Source organism: Brachyhypopomus gauderio, chromosome 9 (assembly GCF_052324685.1).
Source record: "Brachyhypopomus gauderio isolate BG-103 chromosome 9, BGAUD_0.2, whole genome shotgun sequence".
Taxonomy (NCBI): Eukaryota; Metazoa; Chordata; class Actinopteri; order Gymnotiformes; family Hypopomidae; genus Brachyhypopomus; species Brachyhypopomus gauderio.
Window position 1 is genome coordinate 8,622,355 of NC_135219.1, and position 21,125 is coordinate 8,643,479.

The 21,125-nt window shown below is 48.7% G+C and overlaps 1 protein-coding gene across 1 annotated transcript in view; it reads left to right on the top strand.

Annotated features, from left to right (window-relative positions):
• syne2a (spectrin repeat containing, nuclear envelope 2a) overlaps positions 1-21,125 on the top strand; it is a 79,858-nt gene that overhangs the window by 17,968 nt on the left and 40,765 nt on the right. The window contains 31 exon segments of the mRNA XM_077018216.1: positions 1,493-1,656; positions 1,880-1,964; positions 2,264-2,436; positions 2,618-2,744; positions 2,917-3,059; positions 3,192-3,303; positions 3,305-3,346; positions 3,447-3,615; positions 3,675-4,056; positions 4,190-4,339; positions 4,446-4,596; positions 5,735-5,893; positions 6,158-6,325; positions 7,045-7,146; positions 7,305-7,508; positions 7,689-8,201; positions 8,669-8,847; positions 9,703-10,018; positions 10,172-10,309; positions 10,463-10,663; positions 11,462-13,159; positions 14,587-14,775; positions 15,069-15,215; positions 15,568-15,803; positions 16,005-18,021; positions 18,286-18,620; positions 18,958-19,102; positions 19,212-19,412; positions 19,591-19,850; positions 19,952-20,102; positions 20,435-20,578. Coding sequence (XP_076874331.1) covers positions 1,493-1,656; positions 1,880-1,964; positions 2,264-2,436; positions 2,618-2,744; positions 2,917-3,059; positions 3,192-3,303; positions 3,305-3,346; positions 3,447-3,615; positions 3,675-4,056; positions 4,190-4,339; positions 4,446-4,596; positions 5,735-5,893; positions 6,158-6,325; positions 7,045-7,146; positions 7,305-7,508; positions 7,689-8,201; positions 8,669-8,847; positions 9,703-10,018; positions 10,172-10,309; positions 10,463-10,663; positions 11,462-13,159; positions 14,587-14,775; positions 15,069-15,215; positions 15,568-15,803; positions 16,005-18,021; positions 18,286-18,620; positions 18,958-19,102; positions 19,212-19,412; positions 19,591-19,850; positions 19,952-20,102; positions 20,435-20,578 — 9,201 coding nt within the window.

Below are 21,125 nucleotides of genomic sequence, written 5' to 3' on the forward strand. Positions count from 1 at the left end.
TGGTCACTCGTGGAGAGGGAAAGGAACCAGGAGTTCCCCAGTGCAGATCATTCAGTATGATGATACTGTGAGCACAGATGCCGGCATGTTGCACATAGAACTACAGAACTTCTATTATCCTTGGTTGCCACCACCATCATTTATCCCTCTAAGCTGAATGCTGGGACGACTCAATTGCATGTTACTGCATTAGCTGTGCGTTCAGCAGTTGAGTGCCATCTGGCCGATATGAGACAGAATGTTGAGTGAAAGGAGTCAAATAGCTTGAGGTGTTCAGTGGAGGCTGAACCAGCCCTCACTCAAGAGCAGGTGTGCCGGCGACAGGTACCTTAAAGCCACACCTCCTCACCTGTCCTTGCATGAGCACACTGTAGCCGAGAGTAAGCCTGCCACACCTCCTTCTGCCCACTCATTGGGTCTGTCCCAAACCTAGTGAGCTGTCTCCATAGACAGCGTTTTACATCATAGTGCATGTGCCCCCGACGTACCGGTCTTCCCAGTTCTAGTTACCTTAAAAATGCTGCTTACTAAGAACCCTTAAACATGCTGCCTACTGAGAACCCTTCAACCCTTTATTTAACTTTATTCAAATCTCATGCGCTAATAGAAACATAATATGCAGAATTATGCAGTCTATGAAAAGGGTTGTAAGGGATACGTGTCAAAAATATTTAGCAATGCCCTGGAAAAATTAAAATATGCTTTGTGATTCTTCTGGAACGCCACCCTTGTATAACCACTGATTTGAACCAGAGCCCAGAGATTCCCATTGTGTTGAATCATGAAGTCTTTCAGATGAATGCATTTATCACTGAAGGCTGTTGGACATGTTTGGGCAGGACGTAAGGGGTAAACACCTCTTCTGCATTAGTATGGAACTAGTGGTACAAGTCTAATCACTTACCAGGGTACTGTTTTCAAGCCTCATTACACGTAAGGAGATCTTCACCTCCTAGCCCTAGCCACTGAACAGGAGTATTCTGCACAGAGCCCGGGACTGATAACCTTTCACATGTTAGTGTCAAGCTTCCTGTTCACATAATATGATTTACTTTGCCTAAAAAAAAAACCATTGTATTCAACACACTAATTTACACTGAACATGAACCTGCACTGACTAACTCTGCCTTTTAAAAAAATACATGTCCTGAACATCTCCTGTATGTGGGCGGGGCCGCAGCCCGAGCGTCTCCTGCTTGTGGGCGGGGCCGCAGCCCGAGTGTGCCCTGCTTGTGGGTGGGGCCGCAGCCCGAGTGTGCCCTGCTTGTTTGCGGGCCGCGGGCCGCAGCCCGAGCGTCTCCTGTTTGTGGGCAGGGCCGCACCCTGAGCGTCTCCTGCTTGTGGGCGGGGCCGCAGCCAGAGTGTGTCCTGTTTGTGGGCAGGGCCGCAGCCAGAGTGTGTCCTGTTTGTGGGCGGGGCCGCAGCCAGAGTGTGTCCTGCTTGTAGGCGGGGCCTCAACTTTGACACATGCTGCACTCTTCCTCTCCCCCAGGTGTGTTCCTCTGCCATGCGACCAGAGGAGCACCTGCTGGCCCTACAGGGGCTCCGTGAGGCGCTGCGGCCCCTGAGTGGCCCCCACCCACCACCCAGCCCAGCGGGGGAGGCCGTCCAGGTCAGCCCGGCCGCAAGCCCCACGGTATTCCCAAGGCTGCACCGGTAAGACAGGGTTACAACACTAGAGCCCGGAGCCCTGCTCAGCATATATATACACACACATACATATATACACACACAGAGAGAGAGAGGGATTTGAATGCTACTGTAAGCTATCATATATCACCATGCCAGTTGGCAGGGCTCCCATACTCCAGATCTTATGACCTGAGTGAACCTGCTCCTTGATGTGTGTGTGGGTTTACACACATGTGTCTGTTCCTAGCAGCAGGGAGCAAGCAAAGGTCAACACCCAGCTCAGAGAGGCCGGACTACCTGCAAACCAGTCACTCAGCCAGGTGCACGTCCAGGTACATGTGTGCACGTGTGTGTATGTGTGTTTGCGTAAAGCTGAGTGTATGCGTTTATATATTTGTTTATCTCTGTGTCTACACTGTAGGAATACATTAATTCTAGAACAGGAAGGGTGTTGAGTAAGTGTCTATAAAAAATCCAGTGCAAATTTAACAGAATCACTGATTGGCTGAGTGTGACCCTTCTTAAGCTCATTAGTAGCTTAGTGAAGTTAATCCACTACAGGAGGACGTGGACATGCTCACCAGCACAGAGCCACCTCATAATCCAGCCTCCTCCCACCTTTCTTCTGCAGGGCATCGTACAGGTCAGGAGCCTGGAGACCAGACACAGCGCTGAGAGGACTGTTGTTGACACTGTCCATGCACAGGAAGAGGAGACCTCCCAACAGGAAGAGGAGACCTCCCAAAAGGAAGAGAAGACCTCCCAACAGGAAGAGGAGACCTCCCAACAGAAAGCCCAGGGCAGGTAATTCACTCTTGCGATTACTTATTGTTCACCTCATATGAAACACACGAACCTAAGCTCTGACACACCCATATGACGGCAGAAAGCATTTTGGACGCTTCCTATTTTGTGTGCACGTTAGCGGGGCAGAGACCCGAGCATCTGGCTGAGCCACAGGGTTGTGTGTCTGTTTCTTCCACAGCTACGAGAGAGCACGCTCGGCTTTCCAGCAGCAGTTGCAGGTGAACGGTCAGGGTCTGCGTGCTGGGCCGCCCACGGGCTCCTGCCCCTCAGCAGACAGCCTAACTGCCCATCTGCACCAGCTCCAGGTCAGTCTCACTCTTCACACATGACATGTTAACTGTATAGTCACAACACACCTTCACTGTCCGTTCTGAAATCAGAACTTTTTCTTCCCTGGTAACTGTAGCTGTGTGCTGTTGCAGGCTGGCAAATGGACTTTTAAAAAGACTTTTAAGGAGACGGTTGTGTTTTAAACAGGCCATGTGGCAGCAGACAGAGGCCCTGTGGTTTGAGTTTGAGCTTCAGAGCTCCCGACATATGGAGGAGGGCAGCAGTGTTGAGCCAGAGAGAAACCAGCTCCTTCATCAGTGGAGAGGACAGAGACTCAGCCTTCAGACCAGGTCACACACACACACACACATGCACACACACACACACACACACACACACACACACACACACACACACACACACCCTACCTGTGCCAGATTAAAGCATCATTGTCACACATTGTCACACATCTTTTGATCTAGGATGAAGCCACTGGAGATTGCACTGGAGCTATTACAACCAGTTGATAGTCATATCAAACTGATCTCTGATCAGCTAAACCAGATTGTTAAAAAACCTGTCGACATCACTGGTTTTTACACTTGCTGACCCCAGAACTCTATACGAAGACATAAAGGTACAAACTCTTTTGAAAAGTGTTATACAAACACGATTTATACAATGATATAACACCAAACATCACATCAAGCCCTATGTTTTCATGATCTTCTCCCCAGAACCTGGAGGAGCGTGTTCAGAGGGACCTGCAGCTGCTGGAGTCTCAGAGGCAGCAGTCTGACCCGGCCGGCATCCCGGAGGCTGAGGTCCAGGTGGAACGCTTCCTGCAGCAGGTCTTCCAGAGCTGCGTGGCGGGCCTGGACCAGCTGAGCCTCCGGCTGGGGGAGGGTGCGCCGTGTTCTGGAGGCCCTGGAGCAGCACCTGCCCGGCCTACAGCAGCTAGACAGGGAGGTGTCCTCATCCAGCGCCACCCCTCCAGCAGGGGGGGGCCCACGCAGCCGTCGGCGCTCGGCTGACGCTGGGCCGGCTCGCGGAGGAGGCAGTGCGGTTGGACCAGCTGCTCGCGGACGCGGCGATGACCCTCAGTATGGACTCCGGGCCGGCCAGCTGCCAGGACCTGGTGTCGGCACTGAGCAAGTGCGTGGCAGGGGCGGAGCGTGCGGGGAGGGGTGGAGCACAGGGAGGAGCTCTAGGGGCAGAGGGGGAGGGGCAAACGGAGCGGATGCTGAAGCGAAGGAGCAGAGCTCTGCAGACCACGCTGAGGGAGGTTCAGGGAGCGCTGGAGAAGCAGAACCTGAAGGAGGCCACTCTGCCCGCCCTGCAGACCAGGTGAGACGGGACATTTGATATTTCTCACTTATTCATCCACGGTTTGGGGGCCTTTTGTACATTCTGTTCATGGGTTCTGATACCGCTGGGTCCTTTTTCTGATCCATTTGTTCTTTCTCTCCTTCTCTTCTAGACTGCGCTGCTTGGCAGACGTGGCCAGCAAGCTGACCGCTCTGCGCTCGGACATCCAGAGCCTGCGAGACGCCTCCACCCGGACCGGCTGGACGGAGGCCGTGGAGCTGGAGGAGCAGTGGGAGGAGGCCCGGCGAGCGGCCGCTGAGAGGTGAGAGCGTCGCGGCTGGAGCAGCCGTCGGTGTTGTAGGGGGGGCGAGACGGCAGCCGGCGGCCCGCGGCCCGGGTGAACACCTGCCCTGTTGGGTCTCTTGCAGCCGTGAGCAGTTCCAGGACCTGGCGGAGCTCCTGAGGAGGTTTCAGAGCTGCCGCAACCAGCTGGGCAGCACCCTGCAGCGGGCCGAGCAGACCATCGGCGAGAGGGCCTCTTACATGGGCAAGGAGAACCTTCAGTCCCTGTGCAGCAGGGTAGGGCATGGTCCACATACACTGTAAACACAGCTCACGGCCAGCAGAGGGCAGCATTCACCTCTTTATCTCTCCAACATGAGATTCAAGATTCAAAGAGTTCATTGTCATTAGTACAGTAGGAAACAGGTTTCCAAGTATAATGACATTTTTACTTTGCACCTTGCCAAGTATACCAGATAGAAAATAAAAGAAAAATACAATAAACAAGAATAATAGATTAAATAAAGTAGAGAGGTACACATACAAAGTGTACAATAATTACAGCAATGAATGATGTTATATACATGGAGAAACACGACTATAGATGTGCAATAGTGCAGTTGTAAACGTCGGCTGCAGTAGTGAACATGTGCTACAGTGAGGTCAGTGGCATGTACTCGTGGGTAAAACGCCTTATTTCTGCGGTAGATTCAAGAGTCTGGTAGCAGTGGGGGAGAAGAGTTCTTTAATCTAGTGGTTCTGCATTTCACACTTCTATATGTCCAGTCTGAGGGCAGACGCTTCCGTGCTGAGGGTGGTGGGGTGTTTTACACTGCAGGCAGACTGCAACTCTTCATTGTACATTAATTCATGCTGGTCATTAAAAAAGGACACAGCTTGTTAGATATTTCGTCATGTTCAATCACTGTTTGCCCTTCTTTCTGTCTCTCAAGTTAATGCTTTGGTAACTTTAATTAAAGTTTGGATCAAGGAAAAATTTATCCAAAGAATTACCATGTTATGCGTGTCTATAAGTGTGTGTTCTGTGTATGCGTATGTGTGTTTGTGTGTGTGTGTGTGTGTGTGTTCGTGTGTGTGTTCGTGTGTGTGTGTATGTGTGTGTGTGCGTGTGTGTGTGTGTATGCGTGTGTGTGTGTGTGTATGTGTGTGTGTGTGTGTGTGTGTGTGTGTATGCGCGTGTGTGTATGCGTGTGTGTGTGTGTGTGTGTGTGTGTGTGTGTGTGTCTGTCTGTCTGTGTGTGTGTGTGTATGTGTTTGTCTGTCTGTCTGTTTGTCTGTCTGTGTGTGTGTGTGTGTGTGTGTGTGTGTGTGTGTGTCTGTCTGTCTGTGTATGTGTTTGTCTGTCTGTCTGTTTGTCTGTGTGTGTGTGTGTGTGTGTGTGTGCGTGTGTGTGTACATCTGCTCTCATGTCCAGGTGAACAGTATGAAGGTGGAGCTGGCGTCTCTCGGGGACGTAATGGAGGAGTTCAGGACCATGTGCAGACAGCTGCAGTGTCAGATCAGGAAGCTCCCAGACTGCCCAGATTCTCCGTTTGAGAGCGAAGCTGATGAATTCATGGACCGCTGGCTGGATGTATGCCAAACACACCCCCCCCCCCCCCCCCACATACACACACACACACACACACACACACACACACACACACACACACACACACACACACACACACACACACACACACACACACACACACACACACACACACACACACACACACACACACCTCATATCAACACCCCTACATTCTGCTCCTTGGAGAGATCCACAACTTCTCCAACACTACCTACATTACGCTGTTTACTGCATGTGAGATGTTTCCTCACACTCCTACCTCAGGTGAGCGAGAAGACAGACAGTTGTCTAGACGGCCTGCAGGTTGGGCTGTTGGTGTGGGATCAGCTGCTGTTCCTGGCTAGCGAGGTGGAGTCCTGGAGCTCTGTCAAGATGGTGATGTTCGCCCAGTCGTGCCCCTTTCAGACCGAACAGGACGTCGCCGCTATGGAGGTAAATCTGAGGGGCTTCTCAGCCATTGGCGGGTCCATGCGCAGGACGCTTAGGTCTGCGTGGTGTCATGTTTACAGGGTTATTGCTTAGGCTTAAACCCTAACCCTAACCCTAACCCTAACCCTAACCCTAACCCTATTGCTTAGGGGAGGAGGAGAGGGGAGGGGAGGGGAGGGGAGGGGAGGGGAGGAGAGGGGAGAGGAGGAGAGGGGAGGGGAGGAGAGGGGAGAGGAGGAGAGGGGAGGGGAGGAGAGGGGAGGGGAGGAGAGGGGAGAGGAGGAGAGGGGAGAGGAGGAGAGGGGAGAGGAGGAGAGGGGAGGGGAGGAGAGGGGAGGGGAGGAGAGGGGAGAGGAGGAGAGGGGAGGGGAGGAGAGGGGAGAGGAGGAGAGGGGAGGGGAGGAGAGGGGAGGGGAGGAGAGGGGAGAGGAGGAGAGGGGAGGGGAGGAGAGGGGAGGGGAGGAGAGGGGAGAGGAGGAGAGGGGAGGGGAGGAGAGGGGAAGAGAGGGGAGGGGAGGGGAGGTCAGTGTGAGGTCATCTGCGGGCAGCTGGTGGGGGAGGGTCTGTAAGTTTGAATGCTGAAATTTTAATGTGCCAGTGGCCGGTCAGTTACCTGGAATATTGTGCTCAGCTTGAGTTCAGTGTGGTCAGGGTCAGATGTCACCCTAACGGTTGCAGCTGTCACTGTCCTGGTCCTGCCTCACCTTACATCATTCCTACAGGAGGAGCTGAGGAGTCAGGAGGACAAGGTGGAGCGATTTCACGGCAGGTCTGCTGAGATCCCGCAGCTTCTGCAGATCACGGAGCCCCCACTGGAACTGCAGGTGAGCCTGCTGGGACTGGGGATGAGGAACTGGAGGGCTGGGGTCAGGGCTGGGGTCAGGGCTCAGCAAATGTGGGGAAAACACACAAGATCCATACACACGCAAGAGGCACATTTTCGTCTTTTTTGTGGCAACATCCGCATGTGCACATTTTCCAGGTGATCGAGAGCCAGCTAAGGAAGAGGATGGGGGAGGTGAAGGAACTCTTCTCGGAAGCAAGCGATGTCTTCAGGGAGCTGGAGGCTGCCAAGGCCCAGGTGGCAGCACGGATGTCAGAGTGCCTGTCCTCCATACACACAATAACAGATGCCCTGAACACACCGAGTGCCCTCGAGGGCCCAGAACTCATCCAGCATATTCAGGTGAATAGACAATATTCATAATAATAAACTAAAAAGAAAGTGATGCCATATACTCTGAATTCTTATCATTAACAACGTCCCAGTGTCACTTAACTTAGCATTGTGTGTGATGTCATGGCATCCACACATGGAGGCATGAGTTCATGTTCTTGAGGGCTACTGGGTTGCTTTCTCCTTTAGCGTTTATCCGAGCGGCTGCAGGCAGAAAGCACGCGTGTGGACGCACTGCTGCAGCAAGTGGCCCTGCTGGCCAACGTGGCCACTCCGGAGAGCCTGCTGGCCCTGGCCGAGGATGGAGCCCAGCTTCAGGACAGCGTCCGCGCTGCCAAGAAGCTGACGGTGCTGAAAAGGGATCAGGCAGATGACCCGTGTAAGCCACACCAAGCCAAAAGTGATCGAGTCAGAGGTGAACAAGTCCTAGAGGCAGAAGATCACCCTTCACAGGACACAGTTCACAGTCAAGATCCTGCACCCAAAACACCCGAATCCAGGAAGGATCACCACCAGCAGAGGGAACCATCACACCAGGACACCCCAGACCACCGTGACCCGTTTGAGGAGCTGCAGGGCTTCTGTAGCCTGGCTGCAGGCACTGGGGCTTGGGTCAGCGCACTGCAGCGGCAGGTCAGCGCTCTGGACCCTGGCACTCAGACAAGCCCGGATAACGCTGCAGAGACATTGGAAGGACTGCAGGTGAGAGAAACATCTAAGATATGCTTCACATACCCAGGGTTTATGCCACAAGTCAAAACTAGGAACAAAAAGAAACTGAAGAAAAGTTTTAAACTGCTGAAAATATCTTCAAGACATATTGGATTTTTTTCCTCAGAAATAGGCCAAAATGGCCAATTTAACAAAAAAGATGAAATTGGACTGCAAAGGTTGAACATGTGCCAAGCTTGGGATTAGTCTATAAATGGCATCTTAGCCTTTATACGTTTAGTTTTCTGTGTTACATTACTGTTCTGAATTTTGAATTTATCACCTAGTATATCTGCAGCCGTCTGCAACTCTGTCATCGTATTGTGCTGAGCTTTTCACCATTATCACCGGCACATTCAAGTCAAAATTGAATTTTAAGATTGTTTGAGAATTGTTTCAGCTCTTAAGTTCTCTGTCAGTCACCTAAATTAAGATCTGTGTGAAAAACATTTGGTCAGGTGGTGTTGAATCAGAAGGATGAGGGGGACAGAAGGTTGGAGGAACTCAAGGTCAAAGGTCAGGAGCTTCTCCACAGACGCAGCCTCAAGGAGAAAGACAGAACGTGCATCCTTCACACACTTAAGGATGCAGAGGAGCAGTGGGCTTGTGTGTTGCAGTCGGCACTCGAGCAGCACAGGTACCGTGTACAGTATGGCGCATGAACGTGACTCTAACACGACCTAAACCACACAGTCAACACCTAAACCACACAGTCAACACCTAAACCACACGGTCAACACCTAAACCACACGGTCAACACCTAAACCACACGGTCAACACCTAAACCACACGGTCAACACCTAAACCACACGGTCAACACCTAAACCACACGGTCAACACCTAAACCACACAGTCAACACTAGACGAGGTGAAAAAAGATTTATCACCCGGTCAGATTTGAACTTTATAGTGCCAAATTTTGCAGCAAACCCTAGTCCCACATTTTAACTAAGGTTACTGATGCGTTCTGGCAAACCCCAGACATGCTTAGACCTGTTTTATCTCAGGAACGGCTTCTGTCTCACCTGCCTTACAGGCCTGATGTGTTCGTGGCTCTTCACATTGTTAACTAGTGCATCTTCCTTCCCGTCGCCACCACTGAACACTGTAGTTTCTTCACAGTGGTCACTGACCTCTGATCAGTGGTATTTGAATTATGGAAGTCTTTTATACAGAAAAATTCTTGAATGATTCATAGGTAGGAATAAGGCCAATTTGAAGCCAAGCGTGTCCTCGTTAGGGCAGTAACTTGCATCTGTGGAAACGCCCGCAGCACAAGGGGTTAAATATGCAGACAAACAGCATTTTCCATTTAGTCATTTTCATCACAGAATATTAAAGGATCATTTGTAATTCAACTGAATTTCAAAGGGCCATTTAAGGGGGCTGAATACTTGTACAATACCTTAACTAATCTATAAATTGTATTACACTTTTGACCTGCTCAAAAGTTCAGACTCCATGTATGGATCCTGTCCCCTCCGCGTGTCAGAACCCTGCAGGGTGTCATGGAGTGTTCCCCGTCCTGTCCCAGCCCGAGGCAGCGGGTGGAGAACAGGCTCCACCAGCTGCAGGAGCAGACAGCACGTCTGCCGCTGCTCTTCCCCTGGCCGGGTCTGGCTGAGAGGCGGGACGCCCTCCAGCAGGCCCGGGCCATCCTGGAGACGGCTAAGACCCTGGACGGTGAGGTGGCAGCACTGCGAGCCCAGATGAGGGAGCGTGCCGATGTCATACACGACCCGAGCTGCACCGAACAGTCCTGGGGCACTGTGGAGAACAGAACCACCTGCCTGCTCAAACAAATTACTGTGAGCTCTTCTGCGTGGACATTACTGCCAGTGCATAACATTTTTTAATTTCTTACATCTGTTTTTTAAACAGAGCACAATCTGTTTAAGAGCCGAATCATGAAATTCGTTTAATTTAAGATCACACGGGCATTTTTTCCCATGCGTGTGCAGGATGTGTGTGTGGCACTGGAGCAGAGCACTGGGACAGAAGAGACCTGCCATCTCATGCTACAGCAGTGCGGGGAGACGCTGACCAGTCTGCAGATGTCAGCACAGCACGAACCCTCTGGTGCCCCTCCTGCAGAAAAAGTGAGGAGTGTGCGTGCTGTAATCCAGCAGGCCCTAGACATGTGGTAGAACAAAGCACACGCACAGATCCTGAGCTAGTTGCGCACACATATTCGTGCATGCGCGATGATAAGTCTTTTGCAACACATCTTTAATCTGCTGTTTTTTCTGCAGAGTTTGGATCAGGAGGTCAGGGACCTACAGGAGGTTGAGGCGTTGGCTTCCACATTGCTGCCGAGCTGCACTCCAAAGGGCCAGACGGCCTTGTCCCAGGTCATCCAAACTCTCCTCAGAAAGAAGACAGTGCTAAGGGAGTCTCTACACGAACAAGATGGCCGCTTCAAACAGCAGAGGACTGGAGAAGGCGGAGCTGAGGTAAACAGCTTCAGTTAGGAGCTGCTGTATCATCCTCCTGTAAAAATACCCTCAAGCTAGAAATGTAGCTGAGTGGAAATCTGGAGGATGTGTGGACATAGTACAGATTAAAACAGTATAAACAGTATAAGACAGACTCTCTCTAACTCAAACGCTGGGTGTGGCCAGGACATCACACAACATGCCCTTTTGTGTCATGTCATTTAATGTGAATAAAAACACAACAGCCATAGCATTTTAGTCACCTGATTTCCTCATTTCACTGAGGAAAATCAGTTCCAAATCCACTCAATTACCAGATCTTTTAGTAACCAGATCTTTTTGTTTACATTTCATTTTACAAACATCCAATGTTTTTACATTTGGTCAGTCCAAATGTAAACTGAGGTTAGGATCTGGCACTTTAACGTACAGCTTTATAAGTAGCCGTATTTGTTTTTAGGTTTTTAAAGCCTTATTTGTGCTTTTAATTTTGTCTGTCAGTTGGCTCAGCAGTCACAGAGTTCATATGCTGTCCTCACCTCACATATGCTAATGATGGTCACTGGCAATGAGTCTGTTACCATGGTAATCTGAGAAGCATGAAATAAATGTCAGTCTATTGCAGTTAGTCTGCACGATGAACTTAGATCCCACATCTCCAGGTTGAGGTGAGGGTGCTGAGACTGCTCGTTCTGATAACACGCCGCCAGAGTTCTACGCAGCTCTGCACACCTCATTTAAAGTGTAAGCTACTTAAATGTTCCCAGCACATAGGAACTCGCGTGACATTCGATTTGTGCTAACAATCTTACGCAGATGGCCGATAGAAACGTGGACATCTGCAAGAACGTTGGAGATAGCCAAATCACCCCTAAACCAGAGAGAGAAGGTGAAGCTGCTGAGATGCCTTCACCCCTCTGTGCTCCTCGGCCCACATCTGGAGGGACAGATTGGACAAAACATGAGGTTACAGGTACAGTGAAGACCAGAGGTCCTCATCCTGCTCCCTGTGATGATCTGCACAGTGACGTTTCCAAGCCCGACCTCACTGTTGTACTGGATCCTGGTCCTTCCACAGCCAATCAGGGGCCAGTGCTGGACACCTCAGATTTTGTCTCTCTGCAGCAATTATCAAAATGTCCTTTGCCGACTTTACAGCGTAAACAGACTTTTGACAAAGAAGAGGGACTTCTCAAAGCCAAAGAGTCCACAGACAGTGCTGATGTTACAGCAGGCCAGCACAGGGCTAAGAGCTCTGATCATCAGAGCGAGAAGGTGGTCACCATCGTTTTAGACACTGATCTAAAGTTGAGCCTTGGGCATGAAAATACTGGGGGAGAAAGTGAAGAGTCACAGGCTTCAGTACCAGATGTTGTTGAAGCCTGTAAGTCAGAAGTGGATTTTTATACACCGAGACCAGATTCAGATTTGCCCGGCGACTCCAGCACGTCATACTCAACGAATGACAACCAAAGTAGATCTGAACCTGCAAAGGTTTATACCATCATTCTAGATGTTGATCCAGTTCCACTGAAACCTGACAGCGGTCAGTCAGATGAGTCTTCTGATCCTGGGAATGATAAGGAATCAGTTTTTCATACTGACAGTACAGAATCAATGGACTCTAAATCAGAGAGACCTGAATCTGAGGGGACGGGGAATCTGGAACTGTTATCACACGGTCTAGACAGAATGCAGTCAAACTCACTTACAGATTCACTCCAAACCGGACAGCCTATAAATGCTCATTCATGTCAAAGTCAAACGCCTGTTGGTGTGGAGAGTTACGGCCCAAGCACAGATGTGCTTTCGTCTGGTCAGCAGCTCCCAGACAGCCCTCGAGCTACTACAATTTCAGGCGGGAGCGTTTCAGACGAGGATATGCCTCAAAATCAACAAGCTAGTAAAACAGCATGTCAACAAGACGCCATAATTGTAGGGTCACGAGAGCCGACGGCCCAAAACGAGCCGCGCACGGACGTGAATAAGTGCGCATCGCCTCCTGCTTCTGGAACGACCAGTGAGGAAGACGAGATGACAGAGACGTCTACCTTCAAACATACGAGTGCGTCCAGCCCTCTCCATCAGCAGTCTGCTAGTGGAAGGCGTCCATGCACCGTAGACACAGAATGGGCATCCATAAAGAGCAGCCAGAAGGAACCCGAGGGTTCCCTGACTGCAGGGAGCGTGCAGAGGGAGGCCGTGGGCACCGTACTCGCAGAAACGCCCCTACAAGCGGAGAGCGCGAATAATGAGCCCAGAGCGGCGAGCACTAACCCCACGACTGCTAGCCAGTCCAGTTTCACCAGCAACTGTCCTCTCGATATGAAATCACAAGATGTCAAGTGCACAGTTCCAGAGAAAGTCTCTGGTTCCGGAGCAGAGGGAATTTCACAGCAAGTAAGAGCAGAAACACAGAAGGCCACCGCAGGGTCATCACAGCCGGACCTCAGGACCCACGCAGAGGGCACGGAGGAGCTGAGTGGTGGGTTCCACGGCACCACCTGCGTACAGGTATTTGACTTGTGTTCGCTCATGACGTCTTCATGGAAATACGATAAGCTGCAAACGTAGTCCTCATTTCTATTACTCTCTTCTGTGATTCAATGTGAAAGCTGGTTGTCCTAGTTACAAGTGACAGCTAAGGTTTGAGTTGAATCCCAATTTGAGTCAAACGTTTCAATTTGCTTAAGTTCTTAATTGTTATTGGATTATATTTTTAAACAGCATTCAATGACTGAAGCCTTAGGCTACGTGATTTTAAAATGTATTGCAGTTAACAAGTGTCATCTTACTTGTTTGGTGTTCAGATGTCTTCTTTCCAAAATATGGTTTGGAATCTATTGCTTTCAACAGCTCGCTGAAAAGGCCACAGTTAACAAAAAGCACATGTGGAAAAGACTGGCCATGCACGATGGTGTTAAGGTGGTCCCAAAGACTTCATTAAAAAGGACTCCATTCTCAAAAACACTTTGGCTTTTCAGACAGTTGTTTGGCTTTATTCTGCATCACTGCTTGACTTTGGCAGGGCCAATTGTAAACATTTTGAATGACTTGGTTATTTCTAATGAGAGTATGAGTCACTTCTCTTTCCACAAACAATATATTTTTATAATGTTTACATTTGTGATGCAATACAGAAGCGATCTTAAATCTTAAATTTTGAAAATGATCAGTTTCTAGGATGATATTGTTCCACACTGTAACACATGCTTGGGAATTTGGAGTGCTTCCAAGTATGCAGCCTGGGCCACTACTGATGTTGCCGTGGTTCCCATTGCCTGAGGATCTTGAAATATCTGCAAGTGTCAGCAAGATACCAGAAAGCAAACCCCACTCATATAGTCCACATCTGTGCAGTTCGGCTGCGTAAGGTCCTAGTGTCTGCAGGGTTTCTGCTCCTCTGCAGACCTGGTTGACCGCTACCCAGAGGTGGGCATTCCAGGTTCAGAACGTAAAAGTCCTCACCAAGATTTTGCACTAATTAGAAAATCCAGCAAGCTTGAGTAAAATCCTGGGAAGGAGTTTTACTTTCTGAACCTGGAATATCCACATGCTGCTACCCCTTTCACTAATAACCGTTACCCAAGGATCATAATGTGTCAAATCAGGTGCTTCTCTGTAGAAGTGACCCACATGTAGAACAGCCCCACTCTATGGCCTCAGTTGCAGCTGCTCAGGGCCAGAAGGCATACCACACCCCCCAGAAGGCACACCACGCCCCCCAGAAGGCTCACCACGCCCCCCAGAAGGACGGGCCAGCGTTCAGTGTGCCTGCATTCCTGCTTCAGCTGTCCTGGGGACTTAATCATGCTCACTTACAAAGATGGAGCTGAGACATCATTTTCCTCAGTATAACAGTGTTAAGATTTCATGCAACCATTTCTGCATCTGTTCCTAATATAGATTTGTTTTTTTTTTTTGGGACCATAATCCTGTAGCCAGAAGAAATGTCCAAAGCCAAGTTGGATGTGTCTAGGGTTGGCAAAGCCCAGACTGGGAGCTCCAAAGACAGGGTCAAGGAACTGAGGAGAGCATCAGAGGAACCTGACAGAACATCAGGGTGGGCCACCTTATTGGACATCAGCGCTAATGTTCAGCCACTAATGGATACCAGCAGTGTGAAAGAGGTACATAGCTGTTCATCTCTGTTTACTCTCACTCAGACGTAACTGCAGTAGCTCTACTGTAATAGCTGATGTTCAGAATAAATATTAGAAACGTCTGTGACTTTTGTTGTTTTTCATGTTTGCGTGTAAGCTTTGTAATGCTGTTAGAGAGAGAGTCATGGGTCTACTCCTCACTCTTGCCAGCAGACATTGGCATTTCCTGTGCTGATCTGGGACTCCAAGTTAACTCAAGATATCATGTCAGGCCTCAAGCAGCTGTCTGTAATGGATTGTATTTTCTTTTTTTTTTACAGACTAGAGAAGCTACCTGGTTCTTGGAGCCATTTTTCACAGATTCAGAGAACCAACTGGCACAAACTGTTCTCAGGATTTTTAGATGTCAATACCAACCAGTGCAACTGAGCACAGAACTTATGATGGAGCAGCTTCAGGAAGCTGAGGTATGCTTGTGTATCAGCGTGTCAATGTTTGTAAGCCATGTGCCTGATAAGCAGAAGACCATGGGGAATATTATGAAGCAGTCTTCCTTACTGAAACGTATGCTTAGGTACAAGAAGGGATAGCTTAACAAATTTTATGAATTGCATTCTATATTTGACCTTTTATAACAAAGAAATGATCCATTATCTTATATAAAATATCAACTATTAAACCTGATAAAAGTTAAAAGTCAGAGGACAACCCCATATGTGTCCCCAGATCATAGGTATAATCTTAGGTATAATCTTAGGTATAATCTTAGGGGTAACACGTTCCTGTTCACTTCAAGTCTCATTCATGCTCTTACTACAGGACTGCAGACAGCTGCTGGCGAGGCAGGCAGCGTCACTGACCTCGTCTCCCATCGGCGGTCCCTCCCCGCCCAGCAGATGTATGGAGGGCAGGTTGAGTGAGGCGATGTGTAGCGCCTCCACCACAGTACGGGCGAAGGAGGCCCAGCTCCACCAGCTCACGCAGTACCACCAGCAAACGCAGGACGTCCAGGACGTGTTGCAGGGGCTGAGCGCAGAGCTGGACACTCTGAGCCTGTGAGTGCCCCACGTGCTCCTGTCTAAAAATAAAAATGATAGTAAATAAATATAATGTAAATAAATGCTAATAAAGATTTACATTGGCAAAAATGAATAGGTTTAGCGCACTGTAAAAGGCTTTGAAGTGTTTCCAAATCGGATACACGGTGTCTTATATACGTTACTGAATGATGAGCCACACTTTTCTGCCTTATAAAGGGATTCTCTGAGAAGCAGTGCGGTTCAAGCAGAGAAGCTGCGTGCGTTCCTGATGAACATGGAGGAGAAGAAAGGCATGCTGGATGCACTGCCACGTTCATGCCGCCAGGTGACGGCCCTCCTGGATGGGGCCCAGGGCCCTGTGGCATGCCTAGTCCAGGTGCAGGATCTACAGGAGAAGTGGCACATTTTGGAGGGGAGCGCAGATAGAACCCTGAGGCACGCCGACATCTGCACAGCCGAAGCTTCTACTCTGCTGAAGGATGCAGAGGAGCTTCTGAGGGATCTGGAGTCTCTGCAGCGTGTAGAAAGCCACGGAGCACTACAGAGTGCTCTGACGTCCTCCGACTTTTGTGAAATGAAAGATCGCCACCTGTACCTCCTTGAGCTCTCGCGCTATCTTTCCCAGTGTCCACTCGGAGACGAGGAGAAGCAGGACATTGAGAAAATGTTCCAAAATTTGAAGACTCAGTTGGAAAGTACACAGGAGAAGCTTGGAACGTCCTGTCTCAGTGACCAATCGCTAGCAGAGTTCACTGACATTTTGAAAGACTGTTTCACCTGGGCTAAACTAACAGAGAGTAGAGTCACTAGGAGAAAGAAGTTGTCCCTCTTTCCTGAGGAGGCTGTTCAGCAGGTTAATAGCATGAAGAAAGTGCAGGCAGAGATATCATCAAGGCGATCCAAATTAGCCTCTGCTGTTGAGAAGCTAAAAGAGGCTACTGCGGACGTTAATGAGGGGATTTCCTCCATGATATCATCTGCAGTTGAGAATGTAGAGATCTTGTATGGTGAGATCACAAAGAAGTCAGACTGTTTTTCTGTAGATTTGAACCAAATGTTGCATGCTAGACAGAGATTGGACACTCAGCTCATAGACCACAGTTCCTGGCTGGCTTCACTGTTAGAGGAGCAGTCGAAAAAAGCCGCAGCAGATGAGCTAAGAACCACGACTGCAGACCAAAAGGTGAATCTGCAAAGGCACAAAGATGCTTTGAAAGAAGCCGAGAGACGTGTAGCCATCATTCAGATCCTTCTCGATGAGACAAAGGACATGACTCAGAGTTTCAGCGCAGCAGACGGTTTGCACCTTGTTGACAAACTTGTTGGCTTGCGAACGGAAATCAGGAGGGTTGTAAGACGTGAACAAACTTTGTGCTGGGAACTGGAAGATCTCTTGCATGCCCAGAAATCTTCTGCAGATGAATTCACTGCCATCAAGAGGAGCTTGAATCAAATGACAACTGACTTGGAGAAGCAAAGGTATCCTATAACAAAAGAGACACTCTCTGCTTTTGACCCTGTGAGACACAGACTGATTGAACACCTGTCCCAAGTTCAGGAAGTCCAGCATTTCCAGGACCATCAAAGGAAAGACCTGCTCCGCGCCATCCTAACCTTACAGGGAAGACTAAGGCTGCTGAACAAACAGTCCAAAGAACACGAGGAGTACCTGTCTTCCAAGCAGCGTTTGGATAAATGCATCGAGGCAATTAAGAAGAGGCTTCCTCAGGTCTCAGATGTGAGCCTAAAAGTTGAGGAGAGGTTCAGGCTGGGTCTTGTCTTGTTGGTGGAGTTGCCTCTGGTGAAGATGTCCTGTCAGGAGACTGCTGACCAACTGGAGGCCATCTCTGATGATCTCTATCCATCCCAACTTGGATCAGAGAGGCAAAAGATTCGCAGTGTGGTTCCGAGTCTGGCTGCCTGGGAGCAGATTGTTAGCAATGAACTGAAAGAGCTTGAGCACACTCTGGGGAAAAGTAACGGCAGCCCTACGGAGCTGACCGCACTGACCGAGCACTTTTTGAAAGCTGAAGAGCAAATAAAGCGGACCAGCTGGCTGGAGCCGAACCACCAGGCCGTCGCTGCAGAACTACAAAAGCACTGGACACTTGAGAGGGTCGTGACCTCTGGGCTGCGAATGTTGGAGGCCTGCAAACACTGTGCTGCATCTGACAGCTATAAAGAAACCAGTGACATGTGGAGAAGAATTTTGAAAGAATGCAAGATGCACAAAGTAAATAATTTTATGTTTGTTATAGCATATAATGTTACAGATAATGTTTTTTTCAATACATTACATTAGTATTTTTTAGTATTCTAATATGAATTAATATAGTTTTTAGGGTTCACACACGTAGTGTGGGAAACCTATTGTAATTATATTAATGTTTGATTCATACTTGATTAATTAATACTTTTTAATTAAGTTTGAGAAATTTAATTGACCTGAGTGTAGTTGGTATTATTAATTTGTCCTAATTTGAGTTATTTTGCACAGGGAAAACTTCAGCAGGTTAAGGAGGCCCTGATGGACTACCAGTGGGCTGTCCAAGCGGCTCGGGCTTTCCTACAGCAGCTTGAGTCCAGACTCCACGTTCCCTCAGCCAGCTTCAGAGACTGTGTAGAGGAGCAGCGACATACTCAACAAATCCGTAGCAGTCTGACTCAAGGTTTCCAGGCTCACATGAATGAAATTCGGGCCCATTTGCCCCGACAGGCATGCATTTCTGTCCATGACATTGAGAAACTCCATATCCTGGTTGTTAGCAACCTTCTGGTGGGTGATGCCATTCTGGACGCCAAAGCTAGGCTCAAGCTGAGGGCTCTTGAAAGGTAGATAGACACACCACTGGTTCTTCTAGCATGAATTTCTGCCTACAATTACAATTAAGTGAGATTACTGGCCTGCTTTATGGTTACTTCCTCAGTATGTTAAATGTTTGTAAAATATTATTTAAAGGTCCTTTTCATGGTAAACTCACTCAATTACCTAAAAAAAACCCTATGCTTTCAAAATGTTTTGAAATCCTTGGAAGAATTTTCTTTCAGTAATCATTTATAAAGATAGACTGAAAAACATACATGTGGTCATAATGAAATGGAACAGGTCAGAAAGGTTTTTCTGAGTTGTCGTGAGCTGTAATAATTTTGTTATTTGCTTCTCGTCCAGGTGCTTAATGGAACAATCTACCCACAGTAAATACCATGAAGAAATGAGCTGTATTCTCCGAAACTTGGACTACAAACTTTCACAAAGCCTCAGTCACAATTCAGCATCTTCAGAAGACTGCAAAGACCCGCTCCAGAAAATGAAGGTTTGAACTATTTTAAGTCATTTTCCTTCTCCCCAATTTTTTATATGCACAACATGATGTTACAGATCATTAAAATATATCATACATCTCTCTTCACCGGCACATGTAGGGTCTTCAGGAGGAGTTGGTGAGTGCTGGTGGAAAGCTGAAGCATCTGAGAGGAAGTTGTCACATCCAGGGTTGTTCTGTGGCTGCTGACCAGACTCTGGGGCATCTGTGGAGGCACTGGGCCATGCTGCAGCACAGACTGCATGCTCTTAACTCCAGAGCCACGCATGCAGACGCACAGTGGAAGGAAATGATGCTAAGGGTAAGAGGAAGCAAACTCATGTTGCATTAGTAGCTACTAAAAGGACCTTTACACCCTGTTTCTGGGTCATTGCTAAGTACTGCACCATTCCATGTTGTTAAAAGACAGGATATTTTGAAACCACTTTAAAATGTCATTTTAGAAGGATTGTGTCGACACCGGGTTTTGTGTGTTTTAGATCAAGAATTCCGGAGAAGCTCTTGACGGACTTGAATGCAGCCTCCCTGATGTCTCTGAGGTGAGGGGATCTCTGGGGAAGCTTGAAGCCACCCTGGCCCAAACCGAGCAGCTCCAGGATAGACTGGCCCAAGAGCACGACATCGTGGTCTCTCTGCAGCACTGCGGATCACGACTGCTGGGTGGCTCAGGCGTGCAGAAGCTTAGCATGCCTACACAGCTGAGTCAGGAACTGCAGGCTCTTCTCAGCCGCTGCCAAACGTATGGGCAAACCACACACGGATAGGAAGTTTAATTTGTGGTTCCAATGCATATGATGCGTATTACATTGAAAGATAACCAATATGTGCTTCCATTCATAGCCTGAGAGATCAAAGCAACAAGGTGAGATGTGATGTGCTGACTGAGATCCAGCACTGGGGTCGTTTGCAGGAGAAACTGAAGACTGTGCAGCAGAGCATCCTGTCCCTTCTGTCTGTCCTGGAGACCCAATCTAATCCTGCACACTTACAGGTTAGTTCTGCTGGGAGAAGGTCCTGGTCCACAGGTGTCTGCCTTGACATCCAGAACTTAGATTGCGTTGTTTTTGCAGATGTGCTGTCATCCAGTCACTGAACTGATTGTGTAGTTTCTGAAGTAGAACAGTAGAGTCACACTCACACGGTTCTCCCTAGAGGAATTCACATCCCACACTTTACCTCTCTCTCCCACCTGTCTCTCTCTCTCCCACCTGTCTCTCTCTCCCACCTGTCTCTCTCTCCCACCTGTCTCTCTCTCTCCCACCTGTCTCTCTCTCCCACCTGTCTCTCTCTCTCCCACCTGTCTCTCTCTCCCACCTGTGGCAGGAGGTGCGGATGGAGGTGGGCTCTCAAAATGCCAGGCTGCAGGAGATCATGTCCAGGGTGAGGACCAGGAGCAGTGATGTTCCCCAGGAGATCCAGACTCTAGAGGAGCAGATCACTTTGTCCCTGCAGAAAGTCAAGGAGAAGGTACAGAGGAGTTGTACCATTACAAGTATGAGACTGAAATTTGCACCCGCCACTGGCCAAATGTGGGTACATTTATGAAGTGGTGGGTAAATTTCATAAACTCACAAGCCACAGTGGCGGGTTAACAATGTGTACAGGAGAAGTAGAGAGCGCGACGATGTGTGTTAATTGTTGATCGGGATCATTCTTGAGTGTTTAATAACACTCAAGAAATGTTGAATGTTTGTGTCAAACCCCAATCAGCATTACAAATATAGACTTCCCTGTGAATCTGAAGTTACAGATAGTTAGTTAGCTAATGTAGCTTAAATGCTAATGTCCAAAACAAACAAGAGTCTAAAATTAATTGCATGTAGAATTATAGGAATTCAGAGGTAGCAGCTACCTAGATGAATGAAAAGTGAATGAATCTACATCTGACTCGTTATCTATGTAGCTGTAGCTATGATGAAGCTGCATCCTAAACTTTTTTCAGATGTTTGACTAATTTCAGGAAGCTTTTATGGTTGCCACTTAAGTAGCTAGCTGTCTAATTTAAGTAGCTAGC